The following is a 21,093-nucleotide window of genomic DNA, read 5'->3' as shown; positions in this document are numbered from 1 at the left end:
AGGTTGAGAGAGATGAGAGAGAGAAGAGAGGGTTGAGAGAGATGAGAGAGAAGAGAGGGTGAGGCGCTGAGAGAGAAGGTGAGGGGCGCTGAGAGAGAAGATGAGGGGCGCTGAGAGAAAAAACCCTAAGTGTGAGGCGCGCTGAGAACCCGTCTTCTTTTATGGGTAAGTGAAAGCTAATATTGCTGCGGTTTCCTAATAGGACCGCAGCAATATTTAAAAAAAATATTTTTTTAATATATTGCTGCGGTCCTACGTGGAAACCGCAGCAATATTAGCTGTACAGGGCCCCACATGTTTTTAAAAAGGTAACCGTTAGACAATATTGCTGCGGTTTTGGGCGGGAACCGCAGCAATATTGTCAATTTCTATTTTTTTATTTTTTTTGCGTGTTATATTGCTGCGTATAGGTAAAACCGCAGCAATATCACCGCAGCAAATAGCATTTATTCTACTAGTGCCTATCAATAAATTTATTATGGATGGGGAAGGAACTTTTTTCAAATTTTTAACAAATGAAATAGAGATGAATGAATTGGTGGCTCCAGAGTCAAACAACACATGAGCATTTACAGAGCATACGGGAAAGGTGCCAGAAATAACATTACCTCCAGTTGTAGGAGCCTTTAGATTCCCCTAGGAGCTTTCAGACATAGAAAATACTTTGCCCGGGGTTTTCCCAGAATTTCCCCGATTTCCTTGATTGAATCCCGCGTTCCTACCTTGGAAACCCTGGGGGTTCCCCCCTGCTCGATTGTACCCAACAAATCCAGTTTGCCTCCCGGAGCCTTCACCATTTCCGGACTTCTGAGGGCAATCTCTAAACCTGTGACCCGGCTTCTTGCATCCAAAGCAGACTTCCTTTCCCTCACAGCTCTTTCCCCAGTGATCCTTCCTACACTTAAAACAAGTTTTTCCCCTCTTTGGTGCCTTTTGCTAGCCTTCACCCCTTTGCTGTAGTTCTGAGCCACTTCTCGCTCGTTTGATTCCTCCATCATTCATTTTACCGTCATTCTTCCTCCTATGTGACTCCTCCTCTTTCTGATCAATCCTCTCCTGCTCTAGGGCTCGATCATATAACTCTTAATAGTTGGTGTAATACCACACCCTCTTCTGGTACTTAAAATTCAATCCTTCGAAAAAGCGAGATGTTTTAAATTTCTCCGAGCTGACTAGTTCTGGAGCAAAACGAGACAACTCCATAAATTTTGCAGCGTATTCCACCACAGTCATCTTTCCTTGCCGGAGATATAGAAACTCACTCTCTTTCTTCTTCTGTAGAGCTGGGGGATAAAACCTTTGACGTATGGTTTCCAGAAATTTGTCCCAAGTGTAGTCTGATTGCTGGAAATTTTTCTTGACAGTCCTCCACCATATCTCAGCTGGCCCTTCTAGGTAGAATGAAGCCAACTTAACCTTCATATGCTCAGGACAACTTATGATCTCCAACAGCTTTTCCATGTACGCTATCCAGTCCTCAAACTTAACCGGATCTGGCTCCCCATCGTAGGTTCTTGGCCTGTGGGATGATAGCCTCTTATACAATTTTCCTTCTTCATCATCAGACCTTTGACCCTGAGCCTCCAGTATAGCCAATAATCGAGCATTCATGCTCTCCATCTGACGCAACCGTCCTTCCATTGAGGAGCTCGATTCTCTAGCATTTTCGTCCCCTTGAACGAGAGGAATTTCGCCTTCTCCCGACATGCTCTTTCACGATGCCTTCCCTTATTTAATTCAAAGAATATTACTAAGTTAGGTTATTTAAATTTAAACTAACCATAGTAATTTCACCTCATATATAATAATCATACTAATCATCATGTTAACAAATAAACACACACAAGTTGTAGCAACACACTATTATGATATTGACTACTCATGAACCATTATCCTTTCCTGGCCTAAGATGGCTACCTTTTTAAACATACATATTTAAGTTATAATAATCGAGTTGGCCCAACAAATTTATCCCTTTCATAGAAGATAATACCAACTCCTCATAAGAGAGTTTATAGTTACCATGCTACTGGTAATGCATAGCACCAAAGTTCTACATCATCAAATGAAAACATAAATAAATTGTTCATACAATCCAAATGGTCATAAAAACAATGTCTTAATCAAAGAAAGTAAAGTAGAATAATAATAATCTTCTTCCCCTTAGCCATTTCACGGAACTTCCCTTCTTCCTTTAATTCCATAATCCCGCTCTCCTACTAATCCAAGTCTAGAGGGTCATAATAATAACCACTATCAGTGGTACTGATGCTAGGGTCCTCAGGTACATAGTCGGGATCCCAAATATTAGCGTTGCTAACCGACCCCGCACTACTACCATTAAGGGATACACTCACACTAGGTGGGGTCCTCCTAGAAGTACCTGCGGTAGCCTGCCTCCTATTATCATCCCTAACAACTCTTGTCTCTTTTGCCTCTTCGCGGGTTCCCAACCTGTCATAGATCTTCCGCCAAAACTCCCCAGCATCTTCAATCATTCCCCTTTCCCTAATCCGGGTATCTACCTTCCTCATAATCTCTTAATACCTCGTCCATTGACACCTTCCATCTAATGGCCTCTTTTGGTACCCCTTCGGGGCCTATTCCTCCTCCCAAGATCCCCACATTTGCTACATACAAGTATAAAAGCCTCCAATATGCCCTCCTAAATGATTCCCATGGTTCACACTCGGGCAAGGTCTTAATCAGAGTGTAAGCTTGGATTTCCGACCTTGAATACTGGTTGTGATCCCCTCTTCCATAGACCGCATTCCAATCAGCAATCTTCCCAAGTACGCGGTTAGCATTACCCATTACATCCTCCCAGGTAGCGTTTCTCGGCCTATAGGTATCTGGTTCCTGCATAAAGGGTCCACGAGATCCTTGGCCTCTCTGATTCCTGGAACTCATCTACACCATACATCAACAAACATAATATCCGTTACTTCACATCAAATCATTAATCTTTAATAATGGCATTTGATTTCGCATTAAGCATCCATATATATACATTTCTATCCTTAACAATATTATAATATCTCTTTACCTCAAGGTTTCCTTCACTTACAAATTATAATCCCAACACACCTTTTTCCCTCTTATATGCACCCCTCTTAATCCCAAGAATTCAACATATACCCTCATACACATAAATTACAGGTATTAAGATTAAAATAGGTTGTAATTAACAAAAACTTCTCAAGTAATAATGTGAAACTAATATATATATATATGTATATGTATTACTTTTTTTTTTAAATAAACCTAGGCTCTGGTACCAACTGTAACAACCCCACATTTTCAAGCATCATAATTACCTTTTTCGTGTGTCATGGACACATATTTAATCTAAGTGGGGCTTCCACAAGCTGCAGGTAACACTAGATTTACAATAATCATACTTAAGATAGCGCACTTTATAAACATTATTATTACAAACCATCGATTTATAATCCTTAAAAGAAACCATTCAAAATACTTATACAAATATATATATAAATATAATATATAATATATATATATATTATAATATATATATATGCGTATTTATAGCAAAATGCTTTCCAATGAAAGATGGGGGTCGACTACGAAACAACACAACAACAAAAGACTTCACAAAATGTTGCCAACCCACGCGACCATGGCAAACTTAAAGAAGTAGTTTCCCCACCTCCTTTGATCTTCCTGCAACAATTACACTCCTGCCCCCACCAGGACAGGTTCAAGAACAAATATCAACAGACAGTTGAGTACAAAAGTCCACCCCAAAATTCATGTTTGGTGGCTTATATGTCATGGAATCTAGTTGTGTTAAAATAAAATCAATGTATTTCACAAATAATACATTTACCAATACTGGAATCAATATTCATGTGCAAAACCTTGGATTGATAATAAGAAATTACATCATGAAGATCACCATTCGAGTCATTCAACTTTCTCAAATCAAAACATTATTATACTTGGGTAAAGTGAACACGAGTAGAGAGGGGCTCCTATACTAGGGCCGACTATCTCTAAACTATTGGAGGTCGTCACCCCACCGTTTAAAATTTTATGCTTGCAAGCCTTAACTAGGACATGTCCCATTCTTATTATTTGCTGGACTTCACCCACCCAGCGAGGGTTCGAAAGGAGATCACCCATCCTCCAAGGGTTGTTGTTCATACCATACCTTACTAGGTACCGGCCTTTACCCATTTCCATTTATAATCTATTTATATCTGTAGTTTAAATATATAGTACATCACTACCTCACTTGAAAGAACATATATTCATCCATAAGAAGAGGAAAAGGAGGAGTCACACTCATCCTAGTATTACCATTGTTTTAATGTACTAAACCTTACGTGAAATTCCTCGTTTAATAATTGAATTTTTCCCATGTGTGATGAAAGGTAAAACTTTTTAGGAAAATAGTCAAACTATGCTGGTTGTACAAAATATGCATATACCTAGGTATCTAGCTTGCTCATTTAAACCTCCTTTACAAAGTAAACTAGTTTGAACATATAAACTTTCGTCAGAAATTTCAGCATAAAACAGTAGCATTAAAATGGTTCTAACTTCCTGCTCAGGAGTCCAAATCGAGAAATTTCAGGACCTATCCTCAAGAGCTTTTCGTTACAAACATTTTCTCGTGAAATAGAAAAAGGCTAAAAACCCCGTTTCGGGGGTCAAAACTTCGATTTACAGTAACAGGTCACATGAAATCCGAAAACAATACTCAACACTTTATTAAAATCCTAAAAATTTCCTTTAAAGCGAACTTTTATTTTAAATTATGAGTGAAGAGAAAAGACTTCTAAATCTGTAAAAGAAAGTTATCACCTAAAAGAAATAATATATATACTTTTATTTATCCACATATTTGCATAATAATACATACTTTTATCAAAATTCATTTCCATTATAATAGAGTGACTTCCTTAATTCTCCTCTTTCATGGATGAGCATCAAGAGTATTTCTAACTCAAAATCAATCACATGCAAGTGAAATCTTAACTCAAAATTTAACATGCATGAACTATTTTCATCAATTTGATCAAAAAAAAAACATAATTGAACTACCACACATCAAAATTTCACCAAAGCTAAAGAGAGTAAATAAGGAGGGTGTTCTTATGTACCTTAGTCTCCTTGATCTATCACTCAATTCGTTTTCCTAAGCTCCTTTTACCTCCAAAGACTTTAAACTCCAAGTTCCTACATAGTTTTTTTATCAATGCATGTCTTAGTTTCATGAGCTAAGCTTACATCCAACTTTAAATATGTTCTTCTACTTCCTTTAAATTTTTCTTACCTTGTATGAGGATGATTCTTCAAAATCTTCTTGTTTTCCTACAAAGATCTTTACTCCTAGACTCCTTTTTCTACAAGATTTCAATCAAATACTAGATTAGGGTCCTTTGAAGAAATTTTTTTCAAAGAAATACTCATAAGGGCCGAAGAGGAGAAAGGAAAAGAAAGAGGAAATGCACCTCTCAATTCTGGCGGGTTGCATGCAATAGGAAGAGGGGGAGTGGGCAAAGTTATTCAATCTAATTTAGGGGCTTTGGAAGTTGGGGTGTCACCCTAGGGTGTCCCCTACCCATTGGAATCCCAATCTTCTCTTTCCTCATAAGTTTAATGAGATATCCTTCATTTTATGGGTTGCTGTCCAGCAGCCCTTAACTCACTTAATCATGTGTTTGGGGCCCTAAAACCCCTTCCTAGCCCAACCAAAAGATGTACACTAGTAGCCCACACATGGTAGGGCATATTACAAGTGTTTTTAGAGTTTCCTTCCTTTATTCATGGCCCTAAAGTGATGTTACTTCCAAAGTCTCAAATCTAAGATAGAACTTGGTTTCATTTTTTTTTCTAGAGTTTATTTTACTCCTTCCATCCTCCTAGGAACAATTTATTACCCCTTTACCATAGGTAATTGAACACTTTCACTTGTACTTCAATGATCATAAGAAAATTTAATTATAATAACATTACGAATATGCACATATGATATTATTGGTACACACATGGAGAATGATCGTGTCAAAATTTTTTTTTTTTGGTAGGAAGGGCTGCGCTTTTTAGGTAAAAGCGCAGCTCTTCTAGCTTAGAAGGGCTGCGCTTTTACCTAAAAAGCGCGGCCCTACTTAAAAAGTGAAGAGCTACTATTGAAAGGGCTGCTGTCAAAAAGCGCATCCCTACAGGCCTTTTTCAGCGCAGTCCTTCCTCATTTTTCCACTAGTGCTATAAGTTTTATATTAGAAAGGTATTTTAGAAAATAGAAAATTGTCTGGGTGTTGCATGATTATCTTGAAACTGGGGGGTACACCGTGTATTTTCAAAAGTGCGAGGATGCCTCGTGAATTTCCTTAAAACTGGGGGGTAATTGGTGAAAAAATCGTAAAATAACAATTTCAATTGAATTAGAGTAAAGAGTGTTATTAACTTAATAAAAGTTTTTGAGATCAAAAAGTTTGCCTATATTTTTATATTTATTTACATATAATTACAAGAGTTTATTATGTTTCACTTTGAAACATTAAACATTGAAATTGTAGTGAATTGGTGGTTAGACTCCCACATTTCATTTCAAAGGTCATGTATCCGATTCCTATTAGCTACACATTGTTAATATTTTAAGATGACATCGTAACACATGTATATTAGAAGTTTGAGAAGAGTGTCATGTGGCACCACCATTCATTTTATTGGAACACCTTTTAACATATTTATATATAGATTAAATATGAATATGCTAATAATTGGACTTAAAAATTGAATTGCGGGTTACATCTTAACCCACACCTCAATCCACACTAGTTCAATTCATCTCATGTTATATATCGTGTCAACTTTTGTTAACTCTAAATTTCTCCCTCGTTTACACTCCCACTAAATTCAATTTGACCTTCGTGGACCCGATTCATGTTAATATTAGTGTACATCAAGACAAAAGCGCATATCATTTATGAATAATGCATTGTATCATTCATAAACCCATTATATCATGCACAAACCCATTATACTATTAAGAAACATATTATGTCATCCATAAACTACATCATTTCTAAACAATCTACAATATCTTTCTATATGTTAAAATATGTGTCACGATATATACTACACAACCTACATCTTTCTGCATGTTAAGCATTAAAATTAAATCATCCACTACATTGCATATAATTTCATTATATGTTTACCATTATAAAATCCACTATACTATATATAAGTTCATTATATCTTTGCAAAACTCAATATATGAATTTAATATCAGTTATGAACCGGATGTATTAGCGTAATAATGTGCACCGAGGATCTGTTCTCCCCAGCTTATTTTCAGTTCAGTTCAGTTCAGCTCAGCTCCAATCAGTTCAGTTCAGTTCAGCTCAACTCCAATCAGTTCAGTTCAGTTCAGCTCAATTCTTTTATAACCATTTTGTTAAATATTATTGTTATGTTGGTCTAATTTATTTTACTAATTACTCTTATTATTATTATTTTATTATTATTATTATTATTATTATTATTTATTTTTATATCATTATTATTAATTATTATTATTATTATCATTATTATTATTATTATTATTACGATTTCTATATATTATTTTGTTTATTATAGCTTTACTCATTATTATTACTATTATTATTAGGAGGAGCATGGTTTAGGTCAAAAGCACAAATAAACCCACGTCCTTTAGCCCATAAACCAATCAAATCGCGTCAAAACGGTTATGATGTAATTTTCGACGGTCCGACCCAATCATTATTTTCATTACTAAATATTATTATATTTTTAAATCTAATTACTAAAATAGTAATATTAATTTACTTCTTAGATATGATTGTTATTATATAATCATCATCAAGTATTAATATACTAGCAATTTACGCACGCGATGCGTGCCTCAGTTTTTTTAAAAACAAATTCTACCTTTTTAGGCATTAGCAAGGGTAAAATTTAATCCATAATCCCAAAATTGTAACCGAAAAGTATAAACTAATTTCAGTTTTTTTTTCCTTGTCTAACTTCTAAATTCTGTTTTCACACATTGATATTTAAATTTTCATCATTTTAAATCTTGTCCTTTTCTAAATTTTAACAATTTGAGCTTCATTTATATTGAAATGAAATTTTAAATTTTTCATACACAATTTGATATTGTAATTTTTTTTAGAAAAACAAAAATCGTTACTTTTCGCAAATTAATGTAGTTTTTTTTTTCTGAAAATGGATTTTTGCAAAAGTTGTTCGCAAAAAGTTTGATATTGTTTTTTTTTTCAAAATTTATTTCTGAACATGGATTTTTTGCAAAAGTTTTGGGCAAAAATTTTAACATAGGCATTTTTGAAGAAAAAAAATAAATTTATTTTATATGAAAATGAATTATATTTAAGTCTGATTGTATAAAAGCCCTTTTGAACTCATTGCAATCATCTCCATTTTTTTGACTACATAACAGTCGACTAAGTTGCTATTGTTTATTTCACAAATGTTAAATAATTTTGAAGGTTAAAAGAATTATGTACCTTTTTGGAAGTTTGCAAATTGCCGATGGATGAATGTGTGAAATCACCGTCAAAATCTTATGTTTTTCTCAGATTTGTGTTTATAGGTAACTTTTGTGAGTATGTAATTGTGAATGGTTCTTGAGAATAGTGATTTGTAAGCAAATTTTTGTATATTGTTTTTGTATGTATTGATCTTCTAGGTTATTAGTTTTAGTTTATATGTTAATTATAAGTTTAAATAAAGTTTCCTGATTATTTGAGTGATTTGCGCGATTTTTATAACGTGATTTTCTCAATTGTATGAGTGATTTGTAAGTTTCTTCTTTTAAGTGATTTGTGAGTGAGTGTTGTAAATTACTTTTCGTTAGTTTTCTTTGAGTGTCGATTTTGATTTTTGACACTCCTTTTGTAATTTAGCAAAGGGGGGGGGGCAAAATAGACATTTCAAAAGAGGACACCATTGCTCCTCCCTTCCCTTATATAATAAAGATAAACACAAATAATATATAATAATAATTATTAATTATCATTATTATCATTAATTATTATCATTATCATTATTATTATTATTAATAATAATTTATGATTTATAATATTATTTACTTATAACTATCATTTAAAAATATCCAAAATATTATCATCTATACTAAGATATTAAAAGGCGTGCGTAAACCAGGAACGGTGCCACGTGGCGCTCTCCCTATGGAGTTTTAGATAACGTAATCCATGTACAATAAAAAAAAATTAGAAATTGCATAGTATAGGTTTTGATCCTATGACCTCAAGTTCATGTACTAAAGTTTTAACCACTAGACCAAGTAGTATTTGGTGCTATTATATCCAAGTACAATATTAATGAATGAAAATTTTCTTACCCGAGGCATAGCCCGGGCCTAATAACTAGTTCATTATTAATTATTGATTATTATTACTTATCATTATAATTGTTATTTAATATTCATAATTCTATTGTTTAAATATTATTTATATATTTATTACATTCAATTGAAGTCAATTCAGTTTAATTCAATTCAGTTCAGTTCAGTTCAACTGTTTTATGCCGAAAAAAACCTCGATGTAAGTTTTTTACACCTAAGTTCCCCTCCATGGGCCATAAACCCTGCTTCCAAACACCCCACTCACGGGAAATCCCCAGAGTAGCTAAGCCAACACAAACAGCAGCAGGACCATGGATTGTGGAGGTGGTGGTGCTTCGGATTCCAAACACCGACTAAATCAACAGTCAGGAGAACCTCAACGGCCGCTTAAAGTCCGCAGAATTGAAGAAATTCGAGAACAAAGGGAAGAAGCAGAAGTAGGAGAGAAATTAGAGAGCATGAAAAACCCACCAAAACCAGGGTTACAGAGGTACTTAGTCGCAGTTGAGTACATTGGCACCCGTTTCTCTGGGTCCCAGCAGCAAACCAACCAGAGAACTGCTATGGGTGTTCTCCAGGTCTCTCTCCTTTCTCTTTGAAGTTTTACACAATTTAAGGTGCTTCTGTTATGGGTATCTTTTTTTGTCTATAAACTCATAGTTAAGTTTATGGAAGAGAAGAGAAAGGAAGGGAAGAGAAAAGAAAAGAATGGGAGAGAAAGGAAAAAACCCTTAACTTTTTTGGTATAAATTTTCTCTTTCCTTTCAAATTCCTCCACTTTTGGGAGGAAAGGAAAATGAAATTTTATTAAAGAGTCTTTCCTTCCATTTCCTTTCACTTAATTTTTTTTTAATGAACCAAACATTGAAAAGTAACAAATTTCCTTCCACTTCCTTTCTTTTCCTTCCAAATCCTTTCTACCAAACAAGCTGTTAATCTCTTTGGTGAATTTAAATCTACTATACGGGTTTTTTTTTTAGTAATTTTGTTGATGAGATAACCAAAAGATTATGTTAAATGTGCAATAATTCATGAATGATTGATGTAAATTTTGGTAAATTCAAAGCTTACTATATGGGATTATTCTTTATTTTGCTAATGAGACAACTAAATGATTATGTTAAATGTACAGTTTCTCATGGATGTTTGATGGGATTTTTGGGTTTTCATGTGGTTGGTGTAGGATGCATTTCAGAAATTTGTTGGGCAACCGGTTTCAATCTTCTGCTCTAGCCGAACGGTATTTTCCTGGGTCCATCTCCTCCTTTTTCCCTATTGGAATTTTTTTCCTGACAAAATATATGAGAAGCTCTTATAAGCTGAAACGAGTGTGTGAATCCTTTTATCAAACGTTTCAACCAAAAGAGGTTGAAAGTTACCAAGTATTAGAAGAAAGGGTAACTTAGCTTTTGATGTTTTTTTTATGTGTTAATAGTATCTGATATACCAAATGCTAATGTGAGAGTGTCTACAAGTGACAAGCCAGCTGAAATGCGTCCTCTAAACTCACATGATTATGTTAGTGGATAGCTCTGCTTGCATTGTGCTTTTGTCTTTGAACGAGTTTGTTTGCTTGAAATTTTGGTTCAGTGTATTTTTCTTCTTTATGAGGCTGATCAAGTGATCAATCACATTAAATGAATGATCTGGTTGCACGTGTTGGGGGAAGACTCGTCTTTTCACGTTGATACCTATGATTGCTGTTTATATTTATGAGCTTCAATCTGCGTTTAGTGTGGTTGTTCAAACCGCAGAATGGCTTGTAGTCTGAAATAAACTTCCCACTGATAAATTTGATCATTGGAGTTGTAGTTCCATGCTTTCAGAGTTTGAGAAATGAGAGAACATGTGCTTATTTTGGGTAACTATGACAGTAGTCTAATGCCTGTTTTTTTTCTTTTTGTCTTCTCAAAGCCTAGAAGACCAAATACGTCTTGGAGCTTTTATAAAATTATATTATATCATAATGGAACTATTTTTTTAGAATGTACATAAAACCTGATACATGTTTTTAAGATAAAGAACTAGTTATTAGGCCCGGGCTATGCCCCGGGTAAGGAAAAATTTCATTTATTAATATAATACTTTATGATAATAACAATAAATACAACTTAGCCTAGTGGTTAAGAGTGTAGTATATGTACTCGAAGTCTCGGGATCAAATCCTATACTACGCAATTTCTAAATTTTTTTTTATGTACATAGATTACATGAACTAAAACTCAAATGGTATCATGCATACATAATTAATTTTAATGAACATGCAAATTATTTATTTTTAAGGATGCAAGGGATATTTTTAATAACATTAATTAATTACAACACATATTTTTAATTTTGTGGAAACATGGATCATTAAGAGATGTTAGATGAGATGGTGATTCTTTGAAAACAATTACGTAAGGTCAAAGGTTCGACTTTCGAGCCCAGGCTTCAGCATATTTACTTTTTAAATAATGACCACTTGACTTTGTTGGTTAACAGACATGTGGCAAAATTCTAGTGGCAGGAGGAGAGTGCCACGTGGCATATCGACATTGTTACGCACGCCTTTTAATATATATGTATGGATGTTCTGAAAAAATACACTCCTTAAAATTATCTTCCACATTAACTTGTCTTGATGTCCAAAAATGCTATAAAAGTTAGTAAAGCTCATCAATCAATTAATCTCTGTTCTTTCAAATCTATTCGTGTATTTACTTGTTTTGTGTTTCAAAAAACCCTTCTTGTCTTAATTATGGAAGATCAGTGCTGGTGTGTACTCACTATTTGAAGTATATGGTCATGTTCAGATATTAGCTGGGAACAACAGTAAATACTACATTGTAATGTCCTATCAATAGTGCTCTGATTCTTTATGTGTATGATAAATATCTTTTTGTTTTTGAAAATAACTTCACTACTTTCTAACTTCTCCAGTTGATCTTTGTGGGAATTTGTGCCTCCATCACTTTGATTTACTCTTATATATCAATAGTAAACGTTGTATATTCCACATTATATACTTTTGGAAAAAATAACTAGGGGCAACATTTAAGTTTGTGTTCTTGTTATGCAGGATGCAGGCGTTCATGCCTTGTCAAATGTTTGTCATGTAGATGTTGAACGAATTAGTAAGAGGAAGCCAGGTGAAGTGGTAATGTTCATTTGCCATTGTTGCTTTTCCAGCAAATTTTTTTTATCTCTTAGATATATGTGATCTCAGCTTACATTCATCAATATCATTTTCATGATGGTTTCTTATTTATGTTATCTTCTTTGAATGTATAGATCTACTTTAAGAATGGGAACTGCTACCTTCTTTTATAGACATTGTTGCAAGTATGTCACTTGGACTACTCATATTGGACAAGTCAAGGAGTTTGAGTCGACTATGTTATAAAATTTTTATATGGCCTACAGTTTTATTAAAAAGTTTGGACTATACATTTTATCAGACACGACTACACGAGACACTCTAATGGCCTTCAAAATCAGACAAGCAAGGTCTTTGTAAGAACTAAGAAGGACAGCAAGATATCGGTGAGCATTTGAGAGGACAAGAAGGACTCAAGCTCAGAAAACTAGTAACCGAGGGATGTTTGTATTGAAGGTAAACAAGCAAAACGACAACAAGATATCGTTGAGCATTTGAGAGGCTCCCCTCTCTCCCAACTCCCAAGTAATTTTCCATTTTTCCTAACACTTTTCCTGTATGAGTCCCCTCTTATCCTTTCTTCCCCTATATATACAACCTCCTTTCTCTCGCCTCATAACTACCAACTCCCCGCACTACACATTCAGTGGTTAATTCCCTATTTACCCCTTCAGCAGTGGTTGGTTTGGTAGGCTGAGGTGTTACAATACCTCCCCCTAAAGATTCACCTTGTTGTCAAGGTGTAACCAAGGAAACCTATGATGGGCAGCAGTAACATCCTCCCAAGTAGCTTCGAGATCAGAAATCATGCGAGCCCTTCCATTTGATTGGAAACTTTGTTGACTTGATTCACATCAACTAACTGTTCTGGCTCTGTATGCATCTCTATGTCTGCACACAATTGCGGTGGAAGAGAAGGTAACACTGGAACCCACAATCTTTTTGAGCTGAGACACATGAAAAACGGGATGTATTTTGCTTGGGGGAAGGGGAGTTGTAGTTTGTAAGTGGCAGGCAGCAACTCCAATGCGCTATATGATAGGTATTGGACCATTAAACATGCAACAAGTTTCTTGTATGAGGCGGTATGGTTGTAATTTGAGAAATATAAAATCACCCACGTTATAATTCACATCTTGTCTCTTTTACATCCGCAACTTTCATTTTTTGTTGAGTATGCATGAGGTTAAATTGCAGTCCATCAAGGATAGCATCCAACATGGCCTCCAAGCTATTCATCGGTGAGTTTTGCCTAAGGAACCCATTTTGCCTAAGTATAAGGGTGGCCCCCAACAAAGCAACGCAAATAGGTTTCCATTCCGTTGTTGACGATCTCGGATGTAGGTTGCACTGCTCTTAAAGGAGGTCCTATGAAGGCGAAATATCTCATCCAAAAAATAATCATAAGATGCGGTCTCTATCTGACACGATATACCTATGTTACTCCGACACCTTCATTTACCTCAAAAACCGGGTGTCGTGTCGTGTCCGACACAACACTTTACTTGGATACTTCATTTTAAACTAAAATCTTGCCTTTTTTTTACAAAATAGCCGTGTCGGACACTTGAACACTCATATCCAAGTAGACACTCAATCCGTGTAACATAGCGATATACGAAGGAAAGCCATGTAAGCGTACACCTTCTTTATTGAATAACTGGACCACTGTGAAAGCTATAAATGGATGGCGGAGAGTGAGGAAATGAGCATATTTTGAGAGCCGATAAACAACCATAAGAATTGTGTCAACCTCTCTACAAACAGGTAACCCTTTGATAAAATCCATTGTTAAATCATCCCAAAGAAGGCATTCGCAAGGGTTGAAGGAGTCCACTTGGGTGCTGATGGGATACCTTTTGGCAAGTAATGCAACATTTCACATGGTGAGTAATGTGACGACCCATACCCCGCCAATACCAATCCGCACCTAATCTAAGATATGTCTTAGTCTCCCATATGGCCCCCCATATGTGAATCATGATACTCGTGGAGCAACATAGGCATGAGAGAAGAAGTGTGAGAATGACATAACGCCCCTTGTAAAGCAACTTGTTCTCAACTGGAGAAAAGTGAATGTGCTCCTTAGTATCAGACAAATCTTGTTGTACTTGGTGAGGAGACGATCTCATGAAACTTCTTATTCCAATTGGTGCCAGTCAATGCTATGAACTGAGATTAAGGCCCCCAACTGCACCTCAACTGATTTTCGAGATAAAGCATCCGCAACCCTATTAGCATACCTCGACTTATATTGAAAAATCATATCCCATCAATTTACCAAACCATTTATGAAATTCAGCCCCTATCTCACGTTGTTGCATGATGTAATGTAACACATAATTTGGTAGTTAGTGCGTATCATAAAGTGGTGTCCAAGCCACTAATGTCGCCATTTTTTGTACTGCTAAACAAACAAACAACACTGAGTTCTTATTCGTATACTAATTTCAATTGAGCCTCACGCGCTATGAGTTTGCTATAAAATGCTAAGGTTGCATCAAAGGTGCTCGTGACGGAACTCGTAGCAAGAATCAGAGTCAGGACCATGGCTTGTTTGAGTGCTAAAAAACTTTAGTGGCTTCATAGGACCACCAAAAACAATCAGTTACTGGAATATGCAATTTCGCGATGGTAGTCAAGAAGAGGAAGTTGGGAGTAGAACCTGGATCTGCCACCACCACCACTATGTGGTTGTGTACGACCAAGAAGTTTCATGGTTATGGGGTTGGTGTGCCAATCATAGAGTTAAGAGAAACCTCTAGTGGCGTCTCCTCCGTTAAAGAAGTGGGTGGCTCACTGTAGGTAAACTCCCCTTCAGATGCGGCCTTATCCACGTGATCTATGAGCAACACGCTCAACTCGCTTCGTCGGCAATGTTGGCTGGCGTGCCACTTTTCATTGCACTGATAGTAAAGGCCGTTGGCCGTTGGCCGTTGGCCGTTGGCCGTTGGCCGTTGGCCGTTGGCCGTTGGCCGTTGGCCGTTGGCCGTTGGCCGTTGGCCGTTGGCCGTTGGCCGTTGGCCGTTGGCGGTTGGCCGTTGGCGGTTGGCGGTTGGCGGTTGGCGGTTGGCGGTTGGCGGTTGGCGGTTGGCGGTTGGCCGTTGGCCGTTGGCCGTTGGCCGTTGGCCGTTGGCCGTTGGCCGTTGGCCGTTGGCCGTTGGCCGTTGGCCGTTGGCCCTTGGCCCTTGGCCCTTGGCCGTTGGCCTTGCCTTGCCGTTGGCCGTTGGCCCTTGGCCCTTGGCCCTTGGCCTGCCCTGGCCCTTGGCCCTTGGCCCTTGGCCCTTGGCCCTTGGCCCTTGGCCCTTGGCCCTTGCCCTTGGCCCTTGGCCTTGCCCTTGGCCCTTGGCCCTTGGCCCTTGGCCCTTGGCCCTTGGCCCTTGGCCCTTGGCCCTTGGCCCTTGGCCCTTGGCCCTTGGCCCTTGGCCCTTGGCCCTTGGCCCTTGGCCCTTGGCCCTTGGCCCTTGGCCCTTGGCCCTTGGCCCTTGGCCCTTGGCCCTTGGCCCTTGGCCCTTGGCCCTTGGCCCTTGGCCCTTGGCCCTTGGCCCTTGGCCCTTGGCCCTTGGCCCTTGGCCCTTGGCCCTTGGCCCTTGGCCCTTGATTTCCTTTTCTATTAATCATCGCATCTCCCTTAAACGGCCCTTGGCCCTTGATTTCCTTTTCTATTAATCATCGCATCTCCCTTAAAGGTTTTGTTGTACCGAGCGCAATTTTCGCACTTACTAAAATATTGGGTTGTGACCCAAAATGGCTTAAGGAAGTTAGGGTGTGATTATTCAAGGAGTAGGTTCTTAAGAACAAGACCCATTTTTACAAACCCAATTACCATATTCTTCTATTCAATTTTCAAGGCCATGCTCTAAGTCTAATGGGTTTGGAACCAGTCGATGAATTGTCGTCGATATTCATGAACGGTGGTAGTGTGGATGGTGGCAAACCATTGTTTGTACAACCAACCACATTTAGTTGGCCGGATTTGGAGAAGTATGAACTCCTTTAACCCTTCCTATGAGCTTATTAAGTGCCTCTTGTTTTCCCATTGGCACCGTATGAAGTCATCACCCTCCATAGCCACTACAATAGCTTCAAGTTTCTTTGTCTTCGACAAGCCGTAAAACGAGAAGAACTTCTCCGCCTGCAAGAACCATCCATTGGGGTTTGTTCCCTTCGACATGTCTAACTTCTTATGCCTCCAATTTCCGCCACTGTTGTAACCACCTTTTCTTCCCCACATGTTTCTACGTTGACCACCACACCCTCCTCTTCCAAATTCATCATGATTTCCCGAAAAATGCTCAATCTCACCCTTAATCTTCCTCCCCTATTTCCACCCCCTTCTCCAATATTCTCCCGATCACCCGTCATCGTTAGTCACACCTATCACCGGTTGTTGAACTCTATCGTCGCGTTGGCTCAGAGAGATTGAACGGTTACACATATCTCTTCTTGGAATTTCACCTAATCTCATGATCTGAGATCAAGTGTCATTTTGAGCTCAACTATATTTAATATGCTTTATGTGTAACTAAAAAGATGTCTTTAATGTTTTATATGTATTTTACTCTTAAAGTGAAGGTTTTATATGTAACTAAAAAGATGTCTTTAATGTTAAGTTAGTTAATTGTCATAGTTAATAAAAGGTTGGAAAATCGGCTTGTAATTCATTTACTTAGGCTCCAAGTTTAGGAGTTGTCATGAGTTTTATTAAGGGTGGAGTGCTCGTATGTTTTTGTAAGAGTTTATGGAAAGTGTTGACTTTCCTTAATCTAGAGTTTCCTTAAGTTGTGCTAGATTCTAGGCTAGTTTTAATGGAAAACCTTTCTGTCATTTGCTCTTGTAATTTCGGCTAGGGAGATGCTTGGTGAGCTAAGGTTTTCTTGTTCATCTTCTATATATAAACATGCCTAGCCTCATTAAGAGGTAGAGAGTGGATTAATTAAAATTTGAGACTTCTTGTCTTTGTAAGGATTGGACATACTTTTCCAAGATCTTATTGTTTTTAAGGAGTGAACATAAACACAAGACCCTTGGTATTAGGCGAGTGAAACCTAAAACTAAGTGAGATGTGAGTGAGTTAGTGAGTGAAGCTAATAAACTTAATCTCAAAACACCTCTAATTTGAACCCCTTGGTGAGTGAAGCTTAAGTATTAGATTTAGAGCCCTTAGGGAATCATAAGTGAGTGAAGATTGTGAGGAACTAAGCTAGATTCTGTTCATGGAATCATATCTCTCGCCAGATCACCGATATTGCCTCCTCAATATTTTCTCTGTCGATTCTTCCCACCCCCAACTCGAAATTTGAAACCTCAGCTCTTCCTTACGCGTCTTCATAGATTCCTCCAACTTCTCAGAAACTTGCTTAGTGATGGAAAGCTTGACAGCTTCCATGGCTAAGCTCACTCATGAAGTGATTTGCTCAGCTATGGAGTTTTGCAGGTTTTCCATTTGTCCCTTTAAGATATTGAACCTCTATGCTGCTGTTGGGGGTGCCATTTCTCCCTTGAGAATGTACCACTTTGATACCAAGTTGTAATGGCCTCCAAAGTCAAGGTCACTATAAATTAAAGAAGGATTACAAGATTTGAAGAACTCAAGCTCACAAAACCAGTTACTCAAGTATATATGTATGGAAGGAAAACTAGCAAAAAATACAAGATATTGGTGAGCATTCAAGAGGCTCCCCTGTCCCCCAAGTAATATTCCTTACACTTTTCTAAATGAATCCGCTGTGATCCTTTCTTCCCTTATATATACAACTTCCAAGTCACCATTATTTCAGCGAAATATTCTCCCCACTACACATTAAGTGATTAATTCCCCATTTATTCCTTCTTGTTGCACCTAACATAAGTAGAGACACCCTTCTTTTAACGAGTCTCACTCTTGCCCAACTTCGTACATTAGGAAACGAAATGACAAATATTGTCTATGTAAAGACTCAAACTCATGTCATGATATATGGATAAAAGTGACTCATCCAGCAATCCACCACAATATCATTGCCTTTTTTATGTGAAAATTAAAAATGATATATTGGCTTTCATCTATAATAAAGTGTTTAAGTTGCAATGAACTTGATGCATGATATGAATGACTATGTAATATTCCCTTTTTGACCTAAAAAGAAGTGTTTAAAGTCATGTCGAAGTGTCAAGGATCTGATAGAGATAGTCGAGGTAAAATGAAGAGTTCAAGTGATATAGGTTGCAGTGTTTTACTAGTTCTTTTGTTACATTGTGGTCCTAGTCCCTCCTTTTTCACTTAATTCTCATGAGTACTTCTATGTGTGATTGCCTGTGTGTAATTTGTGTGTCTAGTGCAAGAAATCTCTTTGGAGTATGATTTCAGGAATGTAATAAGCACATCTTAGCAACCTGACCATACCCTTTTTTTTATCTATTGTGCATGAATCATTGTCAGATCATTGTGCTTGCAACATATATCTTGCAATTTCAGTGCATTGGTGTTTCAATAGAATAATCTCATATCATAGTTATACTTAAACTCACGATTAAGTGAGAATCATCTATAATGAGTCCATGGAGGCATTATGATTAGGGTTTATGCTGCATGTAGAAAGGAAGAAACATCTTAGGATATAGTTTCTTTAGTTGATTGGACTTGTCACCTTGCCATAGCATGTCTGTGCAAACAAGATCGACCCAGTTTTGATCTCAGACTACGGGTCAGGCTCAGAAAATAAGAACAGACATGTAAGTTGCTGGTAAGTTTGACACTATCCATAGCAGGGGTGAGAAGACAATTCATGAAACTCTCATATGTAAGGTTTAATCTACCAATTGAAACTGTAATTCACTAAATAAGGTTTGAAACATTTGAGATCTTTCTTCTGCTTGTTGGGATAAGAAGGCATATTTCTTCTGCTTGGCGGGTTGAATCAACTCATACAAGCACTGCCTCTATTCTGACCATGTCCTGCAGTGACCTTTGCTGAATTAATTCAAAGGACTGCAATGCTGTCAGCTTGTTCCCCCCTACTAGCAATTAGTAGTTAATACCTTGCTAATGTGGGGTTCATCTAGTCATGGTCCATTGGGTTAATATATCAAATTTCTTTCTCTTCATTCTCAGAAACTTTATAAGTGATATATTGTTTTGTCCACCATTGAGTTAGTAAAGATTCAATGGTTTTCTTTAACAGCCAATTCAAGCTGAAAAAGAAGGGGATAAATAATATGGCTTAATTCGTAGGGTTCTTACCAGTTGTAACTATTTTTCTTTTTCCTTTCCCCTTCCCTTTGTTGGCATGGTGCATCTTGTAAGCTATTTCTATCCTCTCTCTTTTTCCCTTGATCTGTTTATTTTCAAATTCTTATTTATCTTTTTACTATAATTCAAATTCTTATTTATCTTTTTACTAATTGATATGTACTTTTTTATGATTTTTATAGCTGCAGCCGCACGAACCTTTAGTTGTTAGAAGAGCAGTCAACCATTTTTTACTGGTAACTTCATGTTGCTTAGTTATCTTTTATGTCTAAGATTTCGTGCTTTGTTCATTTGCTTTGTTTTGGTTATTCCCATAGCAAGGAGCATAGTCACACCTTGTAGCGTGGCCTAGGAATCCTTCCCTGCCATCTTTCCACTTTCTAGGCTAATAAATACTTCCTCCGTTTTTTTTAGATGTTACACTTTTCAAATCACGGACTCCTAGGTCATTTTTGGAGAGGAGAGAGAAAGAGAGAATGAAAGACAAAAGGGTCCCATGTGAACATGTGATAGGAGAGAGATAGAGAGAAGTTATTACCCAAAATAAAAGTGTAACATCTAATTTAAAAGTTCCTAAAATAGAAAGTGTAACATCTAAAAAAAACGGAGGAAGTATAAGAATGATGATGATGATGAGCTAGAGGGTCTCTTTTCTAGTAAAATCTGCTACCTTATGTGTAGATAAAGAACTGGCTTGATCACAGTGAAATTGGGAAGAGGAGAGCATGTACATGTACATGTACTGCCTCTATTTCAGAATTTTTTTTAATGAACATATAGGAGGTATTTCCATTGATATGATTTCCTTATGGAAAGAGTTTGTTTCCTCCTCCAACCATTCTCACACGCAAAAGAAAAAAGTGGAAAGGCCAATTTTGAAAAGGTAAACAAAAACCCTCTTTTGTTTCCTACCTAACAAAATATTTCATTTGACCAATTTGCGTTTGAGTAAGGTATCTATGGGGGTCGTATCATTTTCTACTTCAGTCAAATAAGTACAACTATGTGGTGGTATCTCCGCAGTTAATGGTAAACTGTCTGATTGGCTATGCAAGGTTAACCAAAAGACTGCTTCGTCTTTCATAATTTAGACAACCAATTATTAGTTAAGTGTGGTACAGAATTTTGTTCTCATAAGTGAATAATTGAACCTTTGTGCTGAACAACCAATAACTTATTCTGCATTTGGAGGTTCCAAAGCAGAATATGTAAATGATCAGGTATCAGGATGAACAATCCTATACAAGGTGAAATGCACGCCAACTTCCAAAAACAAAAAAGGTTAACTGTATGTTAGTCTATCGTAATGCACCCATAGAAAAAATTGATGTTCTAATTGGT

General features: G+C 37.1%; 2 protein-coding genes across 4 annotated transcripts in view; one reads left to right on the top strand and one right to left on the bottom strand.

The window, feature by feature from the left end:
• Positions 1–1,083: 1,083 nt before the first annotated feature.
• LOC125498634 (uncharacterized) lies at positions 1,084–1,707 on the bottom strand. Its single transcript, XM_048646876.2, has one exon. It carries the CDS (start codon positions 1,705–1,707, stop codon positions 1,084–1,086), a length of 624 nt encoding a protein of 207 aa, XP_048502833.1.
• A 7,897-nt stretch (positions 1,708–9,604) lies between these two features.
• LOC104896932 (uncharacterized) overlaps positions 9,605–21,093 on the top strand; it is a 38,436-nt gene continuing 26,947 nt past the window's right edge. The window contains exons 1-4 of one of the 3 annotated variants that reach the window (XM_010683719.4): positions 9,606–9,960; positions 10,566–10,622; positions 12,444–12,521; positions 19,935–19,988. In XM_010683719.4, the coding sequence (XP_010682021.1) occupies positions 9,694–9,960; positions 10,566–10,622; positions 12,444–12,521; positions 19,935–19,988 (456 nt within the window). In that variant the 5' untranslated portion in view covers positions 9,606–9,693. Of the gene's footprint in view, positions 9,961–10,565; positions 10,623–12,443; positions 12,522–19,934; positions 19,989–21,093 lie in introns of all 3 variants that reach the window. The other 2 variants (XM_057395566.1, XM_048645838.2) reach the window with 2 other exon arrangements.

This window comes from Beta vulgaris, chromosome 6 (genome assembly GCF_026745355.1).
Source record: "Beta vulgaris subsp. vulgaris cultivar EL10 chromosome 6, EL10.2, whole genome shotgun sequence".
NCBI classification, from domain to species: domain Eukaryota; kingdom Viridiplantae; phylum Streptophyta; class Magnoliopsida; order Caryophyllales; family Amaranthaceae; genus Beta; species Beta vulgaris.
This window is presented reverse-complemented; position numbering and strand designations above follow the sequence as displayed.

Coding starts and splice junctions, on each gene's coding strand:
- LOC125498634 (XM_048646876.2), bottom strand. CDS start 1,707: ATGTCGGGAGAAGGCGAAATTCCTCTCGTTCAAGGGGACGAAAATGCT.